This window comes from Lolium rigidum, chromosome 4, assembly GCF_022539505.1.
Source record: "Lolium rigidum isolate FL_2022 chromosome 4, APGP_CSIRO_Lrig_0.1, whole genome shotgun sequence".
Taxonomy (NCBI): domain Eukaryota; kingdom Viridiplantae; phylum Streptophyta; class Magnoliopsida; order Poales; family Poaceae; genus Lolium; species Lolium rigidum.
In genome coordinates this window covers 194,100,667-194,123,447 of record NC_061511.1, presented here as the reverse complement: position 1 = coordinate 194,123,447, position 22,781 = coordinate 194,100,667, and the positions used below count along the sequence as shown (strand labels likewise).

Here is a 22,781-nt window from a genome sequence, read left to right as displayed (position 1 = left end):
AAAACTTGTCGCTGTGCGCATCATACCTTCCTCTTGGGGTTGCCCAACGAACGTGTGAAATACACGCCATCAAGCTCTTTTTCCGGCGCCGTTGTCGGGAGATCAAGACACGCCGCAAGGGGAGTCTCCACTTCTCAATCTCTTTACTTTGTTTTTGTCTTGCTTTATTTTATTTACTACTTTGTTTGCTGCATTATATCAAAACACAAAAAAATTAGTTGCTAGCTTTACTTTATTTACTGTCTTGTTTGCTATATCAAAAACACAAAAAAATTAGTCTACTTGCATTTACTTTATCTAGTTTGCTTTATTTACTACCGCTAAAATGAGTAATCCCGAAGTTGAAGTTCGTTCATTTAAACAACAAGGGGGAGAATGTTTAAAAGATGCTTGGTATAGAATTAGTGATGCCCATAATAGGTGCACTAAGAAACACTCCACCACTATCCTACTCGAGAATTTTTATGTTGGTATCTCTAGCTGGAATAGATATGTTCTTGATTGTCTCGCGGGAGGTAACTTCCTAGGTGCTCCCGCTTTAGAAGCTAGTTGCATTATTGAGAGTTTATTTGGAACACCACCTGTTAATGAAACTAAAAGTAAAACCTCCCTTGAGGATGTTATGAAAAAATTGGAAACCATAGAGAAAAATTGTAGCGTTGAAACTAAATTGGAAATATTACTTGATAATACTGATAAACTTGATAAAATCCTAGGAGGAATTAATGAAAGAATTGCTACTCTAGAAACTTGTGCTATCCATGATAATCAAACCCATAGAATTGGTAAACTTGAAAAAGCTATGGGAAAATTGGGTTCAACTTTTTCTTCTCTTAAATTTAATGAGAAAGCTTATGTGGGTAAGGAGCAAAAATTCATGTATCTCTCTAAGGTGCCTAAACCAAAGAATTACTATAGGCCTAAAATCGATAAAACTCCCAACACCGCTGGTAATGATGTTGATGCTTCATCTCTCGATGTTACTTGAGTTACACTTTCTGCGCCTAGCTGAAAGGCGTTAAAGAAAAGCGCTTATGGGAGACAACCCATGTTTTTTTTACTACAGTACTTTGTTTTATATTTGTGTCTTGGAAGTTGTTTACTACTGTAGCAACCTCTCCTTATCTTAGTTTTGAGTTTTGTTGTGCCAAGTAAAGTCTTTGATAGAAAAGTAAGTACTAGATTTGGATTACTGCGCAGTAAACAGATTTCTTTGCTGTCACGAATCTGGGTCTAATTCTCTGTAGGTAACTCAGAAAATTATGCCAATTTACGTGAGTGATCCTCGGATATGTACGCAACTTTCATTGAATTTGAGCATTTTCGTTTGAGCAAGTCTGGTGGCCTAATAAAATCCATCTTTACGGACTGTTCTGTTTTGACAGATTCTGTCTTTTATTTCGCATTGCCTCTTTTGCTATGTTGGATGAATTTCTTTGATCCATTAATGTCCAAGTAGCTTTATGCAATGTCCGAAGTGTTAAGAATGATTGTGTCACCTCTGAACATGTGAATTTTTATTATGCACTAACCCTCTAATGAGTTGTTTCGAGTTTGGTGTGGAGGAAGTTTTCAAGGATCAAGAGAGGAGTATGATGCAATATGATCAAGGAGAGTGAAAGCTCTAAGCTTGGGGATGCCCCGGTGGTTCACCCCCGCATATATTAAGAAGACTCAAGCGTCTAAGCTTGGGGATGCCCAAGGCATCCCCTTCTTCATCGACAACATTATCGTGTTCCTCCCCCGAAACTATATTTTTATTCGGCCACATCTTATGTACTTTGCTTGGAGCGTCGGTTTGTTTTTGTTTTTTGTTTTGTTTGAATAAAATGGATCCTAGCATTCACTTTATGGGAGAGAGACACGCTCCGTTGTTGCATATGGACAAATATGTCCTTAGGTTCTACTCATAGTATTCATGGCGAAGTTTCTCCTTCGTTAAATTGTTATATGGTTGGAATTGGAAAATGCTACATGTAGTAACTCTAAAATGTCTTGGATAATTTGATACTTGGCAATTGTTGTGCTCATGTTTAAGCTCTTGCATCATATACCTTGCACCCATTAATGAAGAAATACTTAGAGCTTGCTAATTTGGTTTGCATATTTGGTTTCTCTAGAGTCTAGATAATATCTAGTATTGAGTTTTGAACAACAAGGAAGACGGTATGGAGTCTTATAATGTTTACCATATGTCTTTTATGTGAGTTTTGCTGTACCGTTCATCCTTGTGTTTGTTTCAAATAACCTTGCTAGCCTAAACCTTGTATCGAGAGGGAATACTTCTCATGCATCCAAAATACTTGAGCCAACCACTATGCCATTTGTGTCCACTATACCTACCTACTACATGGTATTTATCTCGCCATTCCAAAGTAAATTGCTTGAGTGCTACCTTTAAAATTCCATCATTCACCTTTGCAATATATAGCTCATGGGAACAAATAGCTTAAAAACTATTGTAGTATTGAATATGTACTTATGCACTTTATCTCTTATTAAGTTGCTTGTTGAGCGGTAACCATGTTTCTGGGACGCCATCAACTATTCCTTGTTGGATATCATGTGAGTTGCTATGCATGTCCGTCTTGTCTCGAAGCAAGAGAGATCTACCACCTTCATGGTTGGAGCATGCATATTGTTAGAGAAGAACTTTGGGCCGCTAACTAAAGCCATGATTCATGGTGGAAGTTTCAGCTTTGGACACATATCCTCAATCTCATATGAGAATAATAATTGTTGCCACATGCTTATGCATAAAAGAGGAGTCCATTATCTCGTTGTCCATGTTGTCCCGGTATGGATGTCTAAGTTGAGAATAATCAAAAGCGAGAAATCCAAAATGCGAGCTTTCTCCTTAGACCTTTGTACAAGCGGCATGGAGGTACCCCATTGTGACACTTGGTCAAAACATGTGCATTGCAAAGATCCGGTAGTCCAAGTTAATTAGGACAAGGTGCGGGCACTATTAGTATACTATGCATGAGGCTTGCAACTTGTAAGATATAACTTTCATAACTCATATGCTTTATTACTACCGTTGACAAAATTGTTTCATGTTTTCAAAATAAAATCTCTAGCACAAATATAGCAATCGATGCTTTCCTCTTTGAAGGACCATTCTCTTTACTTTTATGTTGAGTCAGTCCACCTATCTCTCTCCACCCCAAGAAGCAAACACTTGTGTGAACCGTGCATTGATTCTTACATACTTGCATATTGTACTTGTTATATCACTCTATGTTGACTATTATCCATGAGATATACATGTTACAAGTTGAAAGCAATCGCTGAAACTTAATCTTCCTTTGTGTTGCTTCAATACCTTTACTTTGATTTATTGCTTTATGAGTTAACTCTTATGCAAGACTTATTAATACTTGTCTTTAAGTACTATTCATGAAAAGTCTTTGCTTTATGATTCACTTGTTTACTCATGTCATCACCATTGTTTTGATCGCTGCATCCACTACATATGTTTACAAATAGTATGATCAAGGTTATGATGGCATATCACTTCAGAAATTATCTTTGTTATCGCTTTTACCTGCTCGGGACGAGCGTAACTAAGCTTGGGGATGCTTGATACGTCTCCGACGTATCGATAATTTCTTATGTTCTATGCCATATTATTGATGATACCTACATGTTTTATGCACACTTTATGTCATATTTGTGCATTTTCTCGGAACTAACCTATTAACAAGATGCCGAAGTGCCGATTGTCTGTTTTCTCGCTGTTTTTGGTTTCGGAAATCCTAGTAACGAAATATTCTCGGAATTGGACGAAATCAAAGCCCAGGGGCCTATTTTTCCACGAAGCTTCCGAAGTCCGAAGACGAGACGAAGAGGGGCCACGGGGTGGCCAAACCCTAGGGCGGCGCGGCCCCACCCCTGGCCGCGCCGGCCTATGGTGTGGGCCCCCCGTGCCGCCTCTTGACTTGCCCTTCCGCCTACTTAAAGCCTCCGTGACGAAACCCCCAGCACCGAGAGCCACGATACGGAAAACCTTACTGAGACGCCGTCGCCGCCGATCCCATCTCGGGGGATCCAGAGATCGCCTCCGGCACCCCCGCCGGAGAGGGGAATCATCTCCCGGAGGACTCTACACCGCCATGGTCGCCTCCGGAGTGATGAGTGAGTAGTCTACCCCTGGACTATGGGTCCATAGCAGTAGCTAGATGGTTGTCTTCTCCTCATTGTGCTTCATTGTTAGATCTTGTGAGCTGCCTAACATGATCAAGATCATCTATATGTAATCCTATATGTTGTGTTTGTCGGGATCCGATGGATAGAGAATACTATGTCATGTTAATTATCAAGTTATTATACATGTGTTGTTTATGATCTTGCATGCTCTCCGTTTCTAGTAGAGGCTCTGGCCAAGTTTTTACTTTTAACTCCAAGAGGGAGTACTTATGCTCGATAGTGGGTTCATGCCCGCATTGACACCTGGGACAAGTGATGTAAAGTTCTAAGGTTGTGTTGTGCTGTTGCCACTAGGGATAAAACATTGGCGCTATGTCCGAGGATGTAGTTGTTGATTACATTACGCACCATACTTAATGCAATTGTCTCGTTGTTTAGCAACTTAATACCGGAGGGGGTTCGGACGATAACCTCGAAGGTGGACTTTTAGGCATAGATGCAGCTTGGATGGCGGTCTATGTACTTTGTCGTAATGCCCAATTAAATCTCACTATACTTATCATGTCATGTATGTGCATTGTTATGCTCTCTCTATTTGTCAATTGCTCGACCGTAATTTGTTCACCCAACATGCTTTTATCTTATGGGAGAGACACCTCTAGTGAACTGTGGACCCCGGTCCATTCTTTAATACTGAAATACAAATCTGCTGCAATACTTGTTTTACTATTTTCTCTGCAAACAATCATCTTCCACACAATACGGTTAATCCTTTGTTACAGCAAGCCGGTGAGATTGACAACCTCACTCGTTTCGTTGGGGCAAAGTACTTTGGTTGTGTTGTGCGAGTTCCACGTTGGCGCCGGAATCTCTGGTGTTGCGCCGCACTACATCCCGCCGCCATCAACCTTCAACGTGCTTCTTGGCTCCTCCTGGTTCGATAAACCTTGGTTTCTTTCTGAGGGAAAACTTGCTGCTGTGCGCATCATACCTTCCTCTTGGGGTTGCCCAACGAACGTGTGAAATACACGCCATCAGACCCCATTTTATTACAAGTAAAGGAGAAGCCTTGCATTATTTGACGCAGAGTGGCGGAGCTAGGATGGCCAAGACGGGCGTGCCAAAGATCGACGCCGGCGGAGAGGGCGAGTGGGCGGCCGATGGTGGTGGAGGCCGCGCCAACGGGGTAGAGATCGCCGGGGCTGTCACATCGGTGGAGGAGTATCCGGGTACGACCATCCTTGACAGAGAAACCAAAAGCGTCAAATTCCACAGTCACAGGGTTATCACGATAGAAAGACTTAACGGAAACAAGATTTTTAATCAAGTCAGGAGAAACAAGAACGTTATGGAGTGAGAGAGGAGTGGAAGTGGAAGGAAAAGAGACAGAACCAGTATGAGTAATAGGAAGAGCATGACCGTTGCCAACGATGATGCGAGAGGAAGTGGAAGCGGGTGTAGAAAATGAGAGGTTACCGGGGTGCGCAGCCATATGCGCGGAAGCACCGGTGTCCATGAACCAGTCGCCACCGCCACCATACGCCCCAGCGGAGGGGGCGCTCTGGAGGGCGGTCAGGAGCGCGGGATCCCACGGGGCCGCGCCGGGGGGTGGGGGGGCGGCGTAGGCCGGGGCAGGCTGGGGCGCCGCGTAGAACGCCCGGTGGGTGGCAGGACGCGGCCCCATAATGCCCGGGTAGGGGGCGCGCGGCACGGGCATGGAGTAGGCGTGAACAACCCCGGTCCACGGGTTGTGACCGGCAGTCCATGGCGGAGGGGCGGTGTACTGCGGAGGACGAGGCGCGGGGGCGGGGGCATTGGCACCACCGTTGCCACCGCCGTTGCCACCGCCACGGCGACGACGGCCGCGGCGGCTACCGCCAGAAGGAGCCGGCTGCCCGGTCTAGGGGCTGGTCTGGCCGGCCTGGGCGCCGGCGTGGCCAGTCCAGGGGCCGGTCTGGCCGGCCTGGTGGCCGGACTGGCCGGTCCACGGTCCGGTCTGACCGGGCGGCTGGCCGGCGGCGGGGAAACCCGGCGGCGGACCCATGGGACGAGGCGCAGGAGCGCGGGGAGCGGGGGTCTGGGCACCACGGGAGAAGCCAGCGACGAAGGCGGTGTGGGCCGCCCGAGCCCGGAGATGCTTGAGGCGGCGCTCCTCGAGGCGCAGGTAGGCCACGGCCTGCTCGAAGGTGGCGTGGTGAGGAGCGTGAGGTTGGAGGCGGCGTTGCTGAGATCCTCGCCGAGACCCGCCGACAGGGTGGAGAGCATGATCTTGTCATCGATCGGGAACTCCAAGTCACGGAGCTCGTCAGAGAGACTCTTCAGCTTGAGGGCGTACTCTTCAAGAGAGAGGTCGTTCTAGTGGGTGCCGAAGAACTCCTGCTGGAGGAAGGTGACCCGCTGGATTTTGTTGTCGGTGAAGAGGCTGGTGATCTTAGCCCAGACCGTGTGGGCGGAGTTGCCGTAGCGGACGACGGTGTGAAAGATGTCGTTGGAGACGGTCTGGTAGAACCAACAGATGATGGTGGCGTCGATGGCGAGACACTCGGGGTCGTGCGGCATGGCGAGGAGGTCGATGGTGCCGTCGACGTGATCGAGGAGATCATACTCGCCGAAGAGCAGCCCGAAGTACGTCTTCCACGGGAAGAAGTTGGCAGCGGTGGTGGAGAGCTTCACCGGCACGCGCTCGGCAATGGGGATGTCGCGGATGACAGCGACGGAGGGGCCGGCGAAGGGGTTGCTGCTGCCGGAGCCGGAGGAGTTGAAACCGGAGCCGGAGGAGTCGAAGCGTTCCATGGCGGAAGCGGTGGTGGTGGTAGGGTGCGGAAGCGGCTAGGGCTAGGGTTGGGGTGGGGAGAGCCGGCGGCGCCCAAGGAGGAGAGGGGGCGGTGGCTAGGTCAGAGAGGGGAGGAGGCCGGCGACGCCCTAGGGAGGAGGGGGCGGCGGCTAGGTCAGGGCCGAAGAGCCTCTGATACCATGTAGAAGAGTTATTGGAGATTGCACAACACCAATAGGGCCGGCTGCTCATGTATATATAGGCGAACACATGTACAATTACAGGTACAACCCTGAGAAAACACGGGACTTATGCCTATACATTATGTTACTCAGTATGCACAATGAATTTCCGCGGGTTTGGACAAACCAGCTCCAGTTTTTCGTACCATGCATGTATAACCGTACAACGCACTCACCGAAAACCAGTCTACATCGAAATCGGCTGTGAGAATATCAAGGCAGGTAAGCAACCAATTTTCAGTGACACAAATAAAATTCACTATCACATGCATTGTGCATACGAACTCAAACCGTGCAGATTTCCGGCAAAAAGATATAGCACGCACATAGTACTCAAGTGAGATCAGGTTAAAAGAGTAAAAAGGGTTAATGCTTACCTATCTTTATCATCTCATTTGTGAGGAAAGACTCATCTCGATCGTCAATTCTATTTCAAACAGCACACATTCTTGGTCTACATGTATCATGCTTGACTACATGGAGAATGATATTGACAACGGCCTCAATATGTTGGCTCCAAGAAAAACATCACTCTGCTTATGGCTTGAATCTATATGTAACTGGACAGACAGCTCACTAGTGATCATGCTATACTGGACTGATAGGTAAAGGTGGGTGGCCAACTATCAATGAATCATCAATTCATCAAACATAAAATGTACATACCGAAGTTTTTTTTTCCTATCGTGAAAAGCCGCTAGGTATCCATGTGCGCAGATTATGCATACACATTTAGAAATAAAACACAGATGTCCATGCATTAAATGAAGATTTAAGACCAGAGGAGGTGAGGCTTGAAAGAGTTGCTACGTGAGGATATGTGTGTACGTATAATACATCTTTTTTTTTCTCAATCACCCCATTAAAACTTACCTTCACGTGTAACTCTAATAAAAGAAGTACACTTATTGTCTCATCTAGATTGCCAACTATTTTTCAGATAATGCACACTATATATATCGTAACACTGATGGCACAACATCCAATTTTACACCCACAATATCCATACAAACGCATGGGTGCTTGATATAGGAGATGGAAAATTATCGTGCTTAAAAAAGTATAATAGTTAACCTTTTTAGATGGTCACACATATAAAACAATGACAACTAAGATATGGCCGAACCGGTGTATCTAAATCATCCAGACAAAAGGTGGCCAATTGTATGTGACCTAGACAAAAAAGATGCGCCTGGTCAGTCGATACCAATCGCAATACATGACGACATAACTGACGTTTCCATAAAAGGTGCCCTAGGATTTTAAGAGAGGAGGGGTAGACTTTAGAGAGTTACCTATGAAAATATAGATATTCATAATTAACACTTCTCATTTATTCAAAATGCTCCAAATATCACCTTTTCCGCATATTTTATTTTGACAAAAACAAAGATCTTCTACCGTCTACTGTCATACACAACATCTTTTTTCTTCTTCAAAGTACTACCTCCGTTTCAAAGAATAAGGCGTCCTCGTTTTACGTATTTTTTGTTTGATCAAGAATAACTTCAAATATATAAAGATTCTTTATATGAAATTAATATCATTAGAAAGTGCTTTTCAATACGAATCCAACGGTGCTAATTACAAATAATATAATCAAGATTTTGTTGCTCAATTTTTATGGTTAAAGTTCATCTTAGAATACGCGTGCGCCTTATTCCTTGAAACGGAGGTAGTATCATTTTTTCTCGAGACTCCCGCAAGATGAAGAAGCCTCTAGCTAGAACACACCATGTGGGCGAATAAAACGCGATGCACATATGTGGATTTTTGGAACAACCATGCTATTCCCGACCGACGGTTACAGAAGACTGAGAGGAAAAATGGCCGAACTACCATTAGTGAGCCAAACAAAAACAAAACGCGATGCGCATATGTGGAATTTTGCTTCCCAAGCTCCATGACGCGCAGAGCACTAGCAACTGACAAGGCGGTGCCACCACCCCTTCCCTCTTCAAAACCCCCAGCCAAACCACGCCATGACGCCAGTTGAGAAAGCACGCATCGCGGCACAAGTTCGCAACACCAAGGCAGACTCAGGCGAGCGCAACACCTGACCTGCATCCATGGCGCGCGCGGTGGCCGGAGCCCTCGCGATCGTCCTTGTCGCGGCGGTCGCGTCGACCCTGGCGGTGGCGGACCCGTCCCCCGACGCCGTGGCGCTCCAGGCCTTTCGAATCGGGTTGCAGGACCCCGGCGGCGAGCTGCAGAGCTGGGACCCGTTGCTGCCGGACCCCTGCACCTGGTACCACCACTAGTAGAAAAAAAGAGGCTTCCGTCCACTCCCATTAGTCCCGGAAATATTCGAACCGCGACTAAACGGGCTTTAGTCGCGGTTCGTGAGGCGACCCGCGACTAATGCTCCATCTGAGACGAAAGGGCTATGGAGGGATGTGGCCGGCGGAAAAACCTTTAGTCCCGGCTGGGGACACCAACCGGGACTAAAAGGCCCCTTTAGTCTCGGTTGGTGTCCCCAACCGGGACTAAAGGTTTTTCCGAGTTTTTTTACTTCCACACACCCTGCACACCCCCCCTCCCTCGTGGATCGCCTTTTTTTTGTTTGTAAAATACAAAAAAAAATGATAGAAAATTCAAAAAAAAATTGTTTTCATATTATTATATGTTATGCAACCTACTATTCGGAGAAATTAAGAAATTCGAATTTTCACTTTTTTTGCAAAAAAGTTAAAAAAATGGTAAAACCGCAATCACTTTTGCATACGACGTCGGAAAAAAACGTATAATATATCAAAAAAATTCTGGGAAAAAGTTACATCCGAATTCACCCGGGTTTACCCGGTTAGCCAATTTTTAGATTCTCAAAATTCCAAATGAAAATATGAAAGCAGGAAGATTTTAGTTTTTGCTATAAATTATGGATTTTATATTTTTTCAATTTTTCAAAAAAATAAAATTAATAATTGTACCAACATAAAGATTACTATTACTTTTACCCAATTTTAAGATTTTCAAATTTTTAGGTTTTAGGTTTGGCAAAAAAAATATTTAAAAAATTTAAAAAAATTAAAAATTTAAAAATTAAAAAGTTAATGTTTATTTATTTATTCACGATTATTATTACATCATTATTTTTGTTTATGAAAACAAATTTTTTGAAATTCAAACAATAAAAAAATGGGACATCGACCAACATGTTAATAGGACTGATATGATACTAGTATCACATACATGTGCGCGTAGCACTTGGATGCGGGACGGAATGGAACTCGGAAGTTAAGCGTGCTAGAGGTGGAGTAGTGGGAGGATGGGTGACCGAGCGGGAAGTTTGACCACGAGTAAGTAATTTGATGCGGTGACCCAGCATACCACTGCATGTTGTAGTATACAAGTCGTTGATATGATCTTTGTGAAGGGACTTCTTCACAAATTGCCATATCCCTCAGAGTGGTACAACAGAAACATTGCAGGTTATAACACTCCATACTTTATTACAAACATTGTCTTAACAAGTTGGTATTCTCACGAGTCCTATGAGAACACCCTAAGATACTACTTAAGTACGATTACAACTCATAACAATATAAAAGAGAGCTCAACAACTTATTTAGGTAAGTTCTACGCTTCTCGGCTCTATGATGCTAGGGTATGTCACTACTCCTCCACCTCCGTGTCATCTGGTCCGTAGACTATCCCATAGTCTACGCCTTCCACTCCACCAGGTAAGATCGGGTTCTTCGTAAACCAGCTCGTAACTTCCTTACGGTGCTCCATCGTTGATGGCCTCCACTTCCGGATCACGATCTAGCAAGGGTGTCGAAAGAAAGTGAGTACGAGAGGTACTCAGCAAGTTCTAAAAGAATAAAAAGGTGTTTGATGCACTAGCTACGACCATTGATCGGGAAATCTCGGGTCAATGCATGTTTTGCAATCATTTCTTCAAAAGGTTGCTTTTATTATGAAAACTATGCCCGTCGGTCTTCACGGAGTTGACTAGAACTTCGTGGAGTTCCTTTCTGCCGCGTTCGCAGTTCCTTCCCGGAACAAGGAGTGACAGCCACAATTTGATACACTCGCGAGAGGTGCGTTACTTTTCCCACAAGAGATCTCACCCTTTTTGCCATCCGCGAGGACTTGCCCCCGTTCACACTTCCTTTGGTGTGAGGCCGGGTATAAAGATCCAAGCCCACACCGCCTTCTCCGCGACTCGCAAACCCACCCTTTTGTCCACCCGCACACCTCCGGTAGACTTCCCCGATAATACGGCTTTACTCATGGTGTACTTTGGACAATCCTTCATAGATCGTAGAGCCATCATCACTAATGGATGGGGATTTAAAAGGCCATCCCAACCTACGGCGAGTGCCTCCAACACCCCGCCGGCTCTACCAATCCGTTGGCGTGCGAAGGAAAAGATACGACTGGCTTCCCCGAGCCATTATAGATCTCATGGTCAACGCGGTTTGTACGGCGCTAGAATCATCGGACGGCATTGGTAATTTAATCCTAGGGTGATATAACCCATTGCAATGGAACCTCCACCATATCAACACATACCATGGTTCCATTGCCATCCACATAGTCATATTCATAGTTGGAAAATAACATTTCATTTGCGATGCGGGAATGATAAGTATATAGCTTTGCATTAAAGTAGTAGAAAATAATCAAGTTGACATGAGCAAGGGTGAACTTGCTCGTGGACTTGCGAGATAGTGCGGTTCAATGCGATTGATGGAACCTGGACCTCGGGTTCTGTAAGAAGCATCATTGTCCGGTAAGGACAATGTTATAAAATCCAAATAATGCAATCATGGATGTATTATTTTATGTTGAATCTCTTTCCCCGTGGAGTTATTACAATTTAGGGTTGTATTAAGATTTGTGTCTTTGACGGTAATTTACAATTGATTTAAAAGTATAAACCATTTTAATTCACACAAAGTACAACAATTCAAAGTAAAACTATTTACTTGGTGATTTCTTTAATCATTTCAAAAAATAGTTGAAAATTATAGAGTTACCTCTATAGTTTTTGGAATAAAAAGGAATATAGTATTTTTCTGGGAAAATACTCTTTTACAAAAGGAATGACTTGGAATAATAGAATTTCATTTTGAAATGTTTGAAAATAAGTATTTGAACTTATTTGAGATTTTTCCTTGAATTTTAAATACAAGGAAATAATAATTTTAAATTCCAAGTTATTATTTAAATTCTTAAAATTCATAATTTTGAATTTGTTTCATAAATTCCATTTCATATTTTTTTCTTGTTAAGATTTATTTTTCATTCATAAATCCAATTTTTATTGGATTTTTAGAGTTGTTTATGATTTATTAAAATTTGGTAAAGTTTTGGTCTTTTATTAAATGTAAAAAGACCAAAATACCCCCCTGGACCTATATTGGGCTCAGCCCAATAACCTAAACCCAGGGACGGCCCAATAAGGCTGGTCCCCTTTTGGGTTCGGTGGCGCCGAAGCGGCCCACCCCACTCACTCTCACTCGGCCCTCTCACTCACTCGACCTAACCCTAATCTCTGGCGACTCCCGTGGCGATGGCGTCGCCGCCATGGCCGCCGCCTCGCTCCGGCCATCGCCGTGCTTCCCTGACCTCGCCACCTACCTGATCTGGACCGCCGCGAGACGATCTATCGATCTGTCCGTGTGGTTTCCTCGATTGCTTCCTCTCCTGGCGAATCGCCTTCTCTGCGGATCTCGTGGAGAATCGCCTTGGGCGGCCGGGTGATCTCCGACGAGCTCTCGCCCTCGCCGTCGACGTGTGCGCCTCCGAGACCGACCTGGCGCGGGTGCTGCTTGCAGTACCTGTGCCGTCGTCTCCGTGCCGTGCTGCTGTGGTGTTCGTGCTCGTCGGCGTAACGCCGGCGTCTTCCCTGGGTCTTGCAGCTGCTATGGCCGCGCGAGCACTGCCTCGCCATGCCATAGCCTCTGCCACCAGGCGCGTGTAAGTAATCCTCTCCATCTCCTTCTCCTCTCCATGCCTGCGCCTCTCAAGCTACGTGCTTCTTCTTCCTTCTGTCTCTATTGCTCCCTCGGTGATCTTGTGATCACACGGAGCCTTGCACTTGTTGCCTAAGCTGCCTGTGCTTCCATTTTACGTAAGCTATGACCAAGTCACCGGTTTCAGTGCTGGCCAGTGTTGCCTTGCTTGCTTGTACATGCCATTTGTTGATTGCCTCACTTGCTCTAAGCATGCTACTGGTCTTGCTATGCTATCCTGTAATTGCTTATGTGCTTGCTATGCTTACTGGCAATCTACACTTGCTTGTTTAGGTGTACTGCTGTGCATCAGTGACACTTGTGAGTGCCAGTGGTGCCTGTGATATGCTTCAGTGCTTCCTCTGCAAGCTAATGATCCATTGGATCATTCCTTGCTTGTTGGCTAACTTCCTGTGTAGCTTGGCTTGCTATAATTGACCTATTTGATCAATTGATTATCAGTGATAGCTATACGGCTAATACTGTGGCTAAATGATTTAATTATCTTTGTGATGTCGATGCTCAAGCATCATTTGTCTTTGTTAGCTTACTTGTCTTTGTTGCTTAATAGCATGTTATCGTCAATGCTTAGCATGGATCTGTGATAAATTCATGCTTGGATTACTTAAATTATGATGAGCTGCTTATGCGGTGATGATTTAAATGACTTGCTTGTATATGAATTTGCTGTTCATGATTCTTTTACAAGCAATTAAAGTCTGAATCCATTTCTGGATAGTGATGTGATCTATTTGGCTTTCTCTTAATTGGTGCTAAGTGTGATGTGACCTCAGTAGCCTTGCTACTGACTGATTGCTCACTTAGTAAGTTGGATCTTGTGGCTACTCAACCTTTGCTTGCATATTTGGGAATCATACTTGATATGAATGCCAATATGCTTGCCTGTGAAGAAATCTAGGGTTTCTGATGGTTGCATGCTTAGGATTTTCTGTGTAGTCTTGGCTGCTAATCTTTGCTATCTACTGGTGCTATCTGTGCATGTGATCTAGCTAGTGTGTGCATCTGCATGATTTCTAGCTTCTGTGCACATGATCTGTATCTGGATGGTTTCTATCTTAGTAGCTTTTGGTAGCGATAATCCTTGGTGAAAACCAAGTGATGATCTACCCCTATGAGCATCTGCTCATCCCATGCTTAGTTCATGCATATGATGGATTAGATCCATTGGCTCTCTTCCAGGAACTAGGTATACCTGGTTCCAGCTCCTAGAAAGAAATGCTTTGTTGATGCAGACTTGGGTTTGTGTCACAGCCCTTCACCTCCGGATCTTGGATGATCTTCTCGAGGTCACCATGATTTACGGTGGTTGGAGTGGTTGTGTGTGTTGGTTCTGTTCTTGCTCAAGAGCTTGGATGAACTGAGCTTGTTCTTGCTTCACCCTTACCTGGTGAATCCTTATCTGGTCGACTGGTTATGATTTTCTAGGGTTTGTGTCCCTTTTATATGAACCCTACTTCTATCCTTGCATTGACACACAGACCTGGCTTGCTTGGTGACTAAGCTGATGCATTGCCTTGCTGTTGCTGCCCAGCACACTTGAGCTGTGTGCTCTCATATGCTGAAACTTGAGCCCACTGTAGCTGCTCAGTTTTGGTCTGCCTGATCCTATCTTGTGCTGTCCAGGTTTTGGACAAGCACAAGTGTGCAGTGACAATGTTCACTGACCAAACTGAATTTCTGTGATGTTTTTCACTCTGTCCAAACTGAATTTCTAACACTTAGTATCCTGGCTAGCACTTGTGATTTGTTTTGCAGGTTTTGAAGTTGAATATGACCAGAAGATGTTCTTCAAGCATTTAGTCTAGATTTTAGTTTAGGAACAAAATTGTAATCTTTATTTTCATTTCTGTTTATTATTCATCCATTCTTGTATCAAGAATATTGTAAAGACTATGTTGATGATCAATAAAGCTCAAGTTTTTGTTTATGAGCTTTTGGATTTATGTAATGTTTAAATTCTGAATTAAATATTGTATTTAATATTCAATTTGAAATTCAAAGTCATTTGAACTTATAAGTTGTGTTTGAGTTATAAGTTCATTATTTATCTAGCTCAATGCTTTTTGTTCAATGTATTAACACTTGTCAAATAAATTCATTCCCCAAATCAACAAGATACAAAAGAGATCATGTCGAAATTTCCCTAACTCACATTGCCTAACCCTAAGTGCAAAATGAGAGAGAACCTCGATCCCTCTTAGGTTTAGTTGCAATAAGGCGCGAAAATTTCCCCCGTTTTGCAATGAAATGCACATCCCATTTCTAAATCTACCCTTCGTTGTTCCTATGTTCTGGGTTATTACATTTGACTAGAGATAAGTGTAGATAGAGACTAAGCTATGCAAATAACTGAAATAATAGAAATTCTAAAAAAAATAGAAAAAATACGGAGTAAAAAAAATTTAGAAACCCAAATGAAGTTTTTTTTTTAACGAAATAGTCTTTAGTCCCGGTTGGGGACACAAACCGGGACTAAAGGTCCTTCGCCAGGCGCACGCTAGCCGCCCACGTGAACGGACCTTTAGTCGCGGTTCGTAAGCAACCGCGACTAAAGGGGGGCTTTAGTCGCGCTTAGTTAGTCCCGGTTGCGCAACCGCGACTAATGGCAATTGCGAACCGGGACTAAAGCCCTTTTTTCTACCAGTGCACATCTTCTGCGACGACAACAATCGAGTCATCCACATGTGAGTGAGTCCGCACTGTCGAATCCATTCCCTGCTTCCCTTCTTCCACTTGGATCATCTGCATGTATTTTTTTTCTCGCAAAAAAAAAAACTCCATCCTTGTTCGAGGCCTTCCTCCGGAGTCCGGAATCGAACATTCGAATCGAACTAGACTGACTGGACCTGCTGCTCTGCATTTGCTTGCCCAATTATTCATCTGACGCGCGGTTTTTGCTTCTTCTTCTTTTTATTAACAGAGAGCTTGCCTATAAGGAACTGTCCGGTCCACTGTCGCCGGAGCTCGCCAAGCTAGACCAGCTACAGCACATGTGAGCAGTTCTCTCCCACATCCACCTCTTCTTTGCTTCGTGTGCCTCCAGGTTCCAGCTTTTTGGTGCCGTGTCAATTACTCCTGCAATAGGACCGACTCGATCTTTTTCGCGCCACAGGAGGCTTGGGGCGAACAATATTCAGGGAACCATCCCAGAAGAGTTCGGCAACCTGGGTAACCTCATCAGCCTGGACCTGTACGACAACGGCATCTCAGGGCCCATACCCGCGTCGCTCGGGAAGCTGTCCGCGCTGAAGTTCATGTAAGCTGATCATTGTCTCAAGTGTTCGTAGTATGTTACATCTCAGGGCCCATAGGCTTATGATTTAGTTTCGTTTTATTATACAGTAATATTTTAAAAAGATCTTGACTCTGAACTTCTCTACACCGTGCTTACACATTGATTGCACGACGGCAGGATGCTATATCAGAACCGTTTGACCGGGCCGATTCCGATGGAGCTCACTGGACTCTCCAAGCTGCAAGTTTTGTAAGTTGGGTTGCAGATTCTCTGCGGCAGAGATCTCTGAACCAGTGAACGTCACTAATCGACGTTTTATCCTGCAGGGACCTCTCGAACAACGACCTCTGCGGCACGATCCCAACTTCCGGAGCGTTTCAGAACCTTCCTCGGAGCAGGTACTGGTACTTGTTTGTTACAAGTCTGCTTCCTGTTCTGAGAAATGCCAGGGGTGTTCATACCCGGGGCGGGCGATGCTCAGCTCAAAAATAGCCATACCTAATAAACAATACTCACTACATTTTGTTTTCCGCGTGCAGCTTCGCCGGCAACCCGCGCCTGCGAATCCCCGGCCAGCAGCAGGGATCCGACTGCTAGATCGAGTTGGCAGCTATCGGCTAGCGTGAATAAGTGTCAGTCGGCGTCCAGGATAATTACCAAGAGCTGGGAGTGTCGATGCGATAATGCACGTAATTAGCTGTGTGTGTGTGGGTGTGCCACAGCACGGTCGGTGTCTATCTCTTGTACAGGCCGTCCTGATCAAGAGGTGATCAGCCTCCGGATTGTAGATCATTTTGTTTAGCAGCTGGCAGTAACGTAGGAGTACATCTGTGAACTTCTGAATGAACAAAAACTGTTAGCAGCAAAAGCATTTAAAGCAAAACGTTGAACATAAAAACTGAGGCAATGAGTTTCAAGAATCAGCATTGTGAGACCAGCCAGCCCCACTTTCGCAAATAGTATGCACAATGAGTTTCCGCGGGTTTGGACAAACCAGCCCCAGTTTTTGGTACCATGCATGTATAACCGTACAACGCACTTACTGAAAACCAGGCTACATCGAAATCGGCTGTGAGAATATCAAGGCAGGTAAACAACCAATTTTCAGTGACACAAATAAACTTCACAATCACATGCATTGTGCATACGAACTCAAACCGTGCACATTTCCGGCAAAAAGATATATAGCACGCACATAGTACTCAACTGAGATCAGGTTAAAAGAGTAAAAAGGGTTAATGCTTACCTATCTTTATCATCTCAGTTGTGAGGAAAGACTCATCTCGATCGTCAATTCTATTTCAAACAGCACAGATTCTTGGTCTACATGTATATAGTATCATGCTTGACTACATGGGAATGATATTGACAACGGCCTCAATATGTTGGCTCCAAGAAAAACATCACTCTGCTTATGGCTTGAATCTATATGTAACTGGACAGACAACTCACCAGTGATCATGCTATACTGGACTGATAGGTAAAGGTGGGTGGCCAACTATCAATGAATCAATTCATGAAACATAAAATGTACATACCGAAGTTTTTTTTTTCCTATCGTGAAAAGCCGCTAGGTATCCATGTGCACAGATTATGCATACACATTTAGAAGAAAAAAAACACAGATGTCCATGCATTAAATGAAGTTTTAAGACCAGATGAGGTGAGGCTTGAAAGAGTTGCTACGTGAGGATATGTGTGCACGTATAATACATCTCTTTTTTTTTCTCAATCACCCCCTTAAAACTTACCTTCACGTGTAACTCTAATAAAAGAAGTACACTTATTGTCTCATCTAGATTAGCCAACTATTTTTCAGATAATGCACGCTATATATATCGTAAGACATGCTGGCACAACATCCAATTTTACACCCATAATATCCATACAAACGCATGGGTGCTTGATATAGGAGATGGAAAATTATCGTGCTTAAAAAAGTATAATAGTTAACCTTTTTAGATGGCCACACATATAAAACAATGACAACTAAGACATTGCCGAACCGGTGTATCTAAATTATCCAGACAAAAGGTGGCCAATTTGTATGTGACCTAGACAAAAAGATGCGTCTGGTCACTCGATACCAATCGCAATACATGACGACAGAACCGACGGTCCATAAAAGGTGCCCTAGGATTTCATTACAATTGATAGAATAATTTGACAATAAAAAGGAAACTACTTGTGTCTAACAAGGGAAAGTCTGCCTAGAAAGAGTTAGACCAAACAATGTGTGGGAGCTTTCAGCACTAGGTACTCTTTTTTTAGATAGAATAATCTGACAACTCAGTGGACTATATCAAAACCTATGACAAAAAATGGACGGAAATGATGGCCAGTTCCTACTTCTCACAACCTAGCTATACCGAAACTAGTGGTAAGAAATGCATTAAAATGATGACGGGGTCCTACCCCCTCTCAATCCGTCTATATCAAAATCGACAACAAGAATTAGAGGAAAATGATTGCTAGTTGTTCCTACTGCCTGAAAAAGGCTTGATATCATGCCATGGAAATATTTTTTGTGGTGTGGAATAGATGTTCTCCCTCGTTGCGAGGTTTCCTTTTGTAGCCATATTCTTAATTTGAATTCCAAATTGAGAAAATGTGTTATTATGCACATGCGCTGAATATAAGTGCATTTTTTACGAAAATTTCAAATATGGCGGCACATGCTACTAGTGAGAGATTTATGAGAGGAGGGGTAGACTTTAGAGAGTTACCTATGAAAATATAGATATTCATAATTAACACTTCTCATTTATTCAAAATGCTCCAAATCTCACCTTTTCCGCATATTTTATTTTGACAAAAACAAAGATCTTCTACCGGTCTACTGACTACTGTCATGCACAACATCTTTTTTTCTTCGAAGTATCATTTCTCGAGACTCCCGCAAGAGCCTCTAGCTAGAACACACCATGTGGGCGAAGAAAGCACGATGCACATATGTGGATTTTTTGGAACAACCACGCTGTTCCGGACCGACTGTTACAGAAGACGGCCATACTATTAGTGGGCCAAACAAAAACAAAACGAGATGAGCGTATGTGGAATTTTGCTTCCCAAGCTCCGCGTAGAGCAGTACCAACAACTGACAAGGCGGTACCCTCCGCCGCGCCCGCCCCCTTTAAAACCCCCAGCCAAACCACGCCATGACTCCAGTTCAGGGCACAAGTTCGCAACACCTGCCCTGCCCTGCACTGCACCCATGGCGCCCGCGGTGGCCGGAGTTATCGCGATCGTCCTGGTCGCGGCGGTCGCGTCGACCCTGGCGGTGGCGGGCCTGTCCCCCGACGCCGTGGCGCTCCAGGCCTTTCGGATCGGGCTGCAGGACCCCGACGGCGTGCTGCAGAGCTGGGACCCGACGCTGGCGGACCCCTGCACCTGGTTCCACATCATCTGCGACGCCAACAATCGAGTCACCCACATGTAAGTATTGTTCGCACTGATCCACCTGCTTCCCTTTTTCCGCTCGGATCATCTGCATGCATTGCTTCCGTCTGCATGCACTGATCGTATCTGCTTAAGGCGGCGTATGAATGAACTTAGTGGTTTTTATGTTTTTCGGAACACGGAAGCCTCGTCATTCGTCTAATTTTCACTGCAAATTTTGATTTGCTTGTTTCCTCAGAATGCTTGGCTATTCGAACCTGTCCGGTCCACTATCGCCGGAGCTCGCCAAGCTAGACCAGCTACGGGACATGTGAGCACTTCTGTCTGACCCACATGCACCTCTTCTTTGCTTCGTATGCTTCCAGCTTTTCGTGCCTTGTCTATTACCCCTGCCACTAGGACCGACTCGATCTTTTTGGCGTCCCAGGATGGTTCGGGCGAGCAATATTCAGGGAACCATCCCGGAAGAGTTCGGCAACCTGGGTAACCTCATCAGCCTGGACCTGTCCAACAACAGCATCTCGGGGCCGATACCCGCGTCGCTCGGGAAGCTGTCCGCGCTGAGATTCCTGTAAGCTCATGATTTTCTCAAGTGCTCATATATACAGTATTACATCTGAATTATATGATCGGTACATATGATTATGATTTAGTTTCGTTTTTTGACTCTGAATTTCTCTACACCGTGCTAACACATTGATTGCACGACGCCCTGGTGTTCTGCCGTCACTAAATTGCCCCCTCCATTTCCTCCTGCAGGGACCTCTCGAACAACGACCTCTGCGGCACCATCCCGACATCTGGAGCGTTTCAGAACCTTCCTCCCAGCAGGTGCTTACTTGCTTGTTACTGTACAAATCTGCTTTCTCTTCTGACAAATGCCACGGGTGTTTGTAGCGATACTCACTCCATTTTGTTTGCCGCGTACGTGCAGCTTCGCCAACAACCCGCGCCTGCGCGGCCCCGGCCAGCAGCAGGACGACGACGGCTGCTAGACTAGATCGACATGGCGGCGGCCAGCGTACGTGAGCCGTCAATCGGCGCCCAAGGTTACTACCAGAGCTAGCTGGGAGGGTCGATGTAGCTAGCTAGCTAGCTGGATTCAGTGTGCGAGGTTTAATTAGCTATGTCTCTGTGTATGTGCTACAGCAGGGTGGGTGTCTATCTCTTGTACGTACGATCAAGAGGTAAATATCAGCCTCCATAATGAAAATATGAAATCAATGCGTTGCCTTCCTTTTTGTGTTTCTGTCTCACGGTACTACTGGAAATATGATTCTCTGATCAAGTCAGATATCTGAAGCACGAGACAGCATGCATGAACACATATTCGTGATCAAATTAACCGTTAGCAGCTGATATCAACGTACAGCTAGTTGTGCACTTCTGAATAAACAAAGGCTGTTAGCAGCAAAAGCATTTGCAAGCACCTTCTCTTCTTCGCAAAACGTTGAACTTAAAAGCTGATGCAATGTGTTTGGATTTGGATTGTGGGATATGATATGGCCTGACGGCGGAGCGACCGCTTTCGACCGCGCGGTTAAAAAATACACCTGCACCCAGGCTTAAGGGCCCGATGCATAGTGATTGGGTTGTCCACGGAGACGCAAACGGTGCCCAAATATGTGTCGCGTTTGCGTTTGCGCGAACAATGCGCAGTCGTGCCGCACGTCCGCGTTGGTTGTATCCAGGCCCGCCGGGCAGTGACAGAGATAAGTAGAAAAATCTCATTACTATTGATTGGCCAAAAGGACAATCTTTACGAAGATGGTTAGTCGAGTTAATCTAAAATTACGACGGTCGTACCTACTCACCGTCGTGCAGCCTACTATGGCCGGGGTTCCTCGAAGTCATGCGGCCTACTGTTAGCCACCGGCGTGACATGAGGGGCCGACACCATCGTCGGAGCGTTTCCGAGCGAAGAGCGCCTTGCGGGGCGCGCGTTGGCGATGTTCGATGGCCTCAGCCAGAGTGGAGTCCATTGGACTCTGATGACGCGTGAAGCACACGTCCATTGGGAACCCCAAGAGGAAGGTGTGATGGGTACAGGAGCAAGTTTTCCCTCAGTAAGAAACCAAGGTTATCGAACCAGTAGGAGATGAAGGCCGCGTGAAGGTTGTTGGTGAAGGAGTGTAGTGTGGCGCAACACCAGGGATTCCGGCGCCAATGTGGAATCTGCACAACACAATCAAATACTTTGCCCCAACTTAACAGGGAGGTTGCCAATCTCATCGGCTTAATGTAAACAAAGGATTAAACGTATGGTGTGGAGAATGATGTTTGCTTGCAAAGAACAATAGAGAATAATGATTGCAGTAGATTGTATTTCAGATGTAAAAAAATGGACCGGGGTCCACAGTTCACTAGTGGTGTCTCTCCAATAAGATAAATAACATGTTGGGTGAACAAATTACAGTTGGGCAATTGACAAATAGAGAGGGCATAACAATGCACATACATATCATGATGAATACTATGAGATTTACTTAGATCATTACGACAAAGAACATAGCCCTGTAGGATAACGTTGCATAGAAAACAAAAAATTTCCTACCGCGAACACGCAATCCAAGCCAAGATGCAATCTAGAAGACGGTAGCAACGAGGGGGTATCGAGTCTCACCCTTGAAGAGATTCCAAAGCCTACAAGATGAGGCTCTTGTTGCTGCGGTAGACGTTCACTTGCCGCTTGCAAAAGCGCGTAGAAGATCTTGATCACGATCGCTTCGGCGCCACGAACGGGCAGCACCTCCGTACTCGGTCACACGTTCGGTTGTTGATGAATACGACGTCCACCTCCCGTTCCGGCGGGCAGCGGAAGTAGTAGCTCCTCTTGAATCCGGCGGCACGACGGCGTGGTGTCGGTGGTGGTGGAGAAATCCGGCGGAGCTTCGCGCTTAAGCGTGCGGGATGTGGTGGAGGAGAGAGACCGCTAGGGTTTGGGGAGAGAGGGGGTTGGGCGCCGACCCTCTAAGGGGTGCGGCCAAGGCTGAGGCTTG

General features: G+C 45.1%; 2 protein-coding genes and 1 pseudogene across 2 annotated transcripts; all 3 read left to right on the top strand.

Annotated features, from left to right (window-relative positions):
* The first annotated feature begins 9,233 nt into the window (after positions 1-9,233).
* Positions 9,234-17,128, top strand: LOC124647982 (leucine-rich repeat protein 1-like). The gene is made up of 5 exons (XM_047187818.1): positions 9,234-9,388; positions 16,069-16,140; positions 16,561-16,632; positions 16,710-16,781; positions 16,923-17,128. Exons 1-5 carry the CDS (start codon positions 9,234-9,236, stop codon positions 16,978-16,980), a joined length of 429 nt encoding a protein of 142 aa, XP_047043774.1. The 3' UTR covers positions 16,981-17,128.
* Positions 17,129-20,006: 2,878 nt separating this feature from the next.
* Positions 20,007-21,004, top strand: LOC124705447 (leucine-rich repeat protein 1-like). The gene is made up of 4 exons (XM_047237167.1): positions 20,007-20,092; positions 20,210-20,353; positions 20,542-20,613; positions 20,717-21,004. The coding sequence occupies exons 1-4, from the start codon at positions 20,022-20,024 to the stop codon at positions 20,775-20,777; spliced, it is 348 nt and encodes a 115-aa protein (XP_047093123.1). The 5' UTR covers positions 20,007-20,021; the 3' UTR covers positions 20,778-21,004.
* The window catches only part of LOC124647980, a 3,825-nt pseudogene continuing 1,832 nt past the window's right edge, over positions 20,789-22,781 (top strand).

Excerpts from the sequence above, each read along its gene's own strand:
- LOC124705447 (XM_047237167.1), top strand. The coding sequence starts at position 20,022 with ATGCTTGGCTATTCGAACCTGTCCGGTCCACTATCGCCGGAGCTCGCC. Across the intron at positions 20,093-20,209 it reads CTAGACCAGCTACGGGACAT|GATGGTTCGGGCGAGCAATA; the intron begins GTGAGCACTTCT and ends TTGGCGTCCCAG. Across the intron at positions 20,354-20,541 it reads CTGTCCGCGCTGAGATTCCT|GGACCTCTCGAACAACGACC; the intron begins GTAAGCTCATGA and ends TTCCTCCTGCAG.
- LOC124647982 (XM_047187818.1), top strand. The coding sequence starts at position 9,234 with ATGGCGCGCGCGGTGGCCGGAGCCCTCGCGATCGTCCTTGTCGCGGCG. Across the intron at positions 9,389-16,068 it reads GAGCTGCAGAGCTGGGACCC|AGAGCTTGCCTATAAGGAAC; the intron begins GTTGCTGCCGGA and ends TTTTATTAACAG. Across the intron at positions 16,782-16,922 it reads CAGAACCTTCCTCGGAGCAG|CTTCGCCGGCAACCCGCGCC; the intron begins GTACTGGTACTT and ends TTCCGCGTGCAG.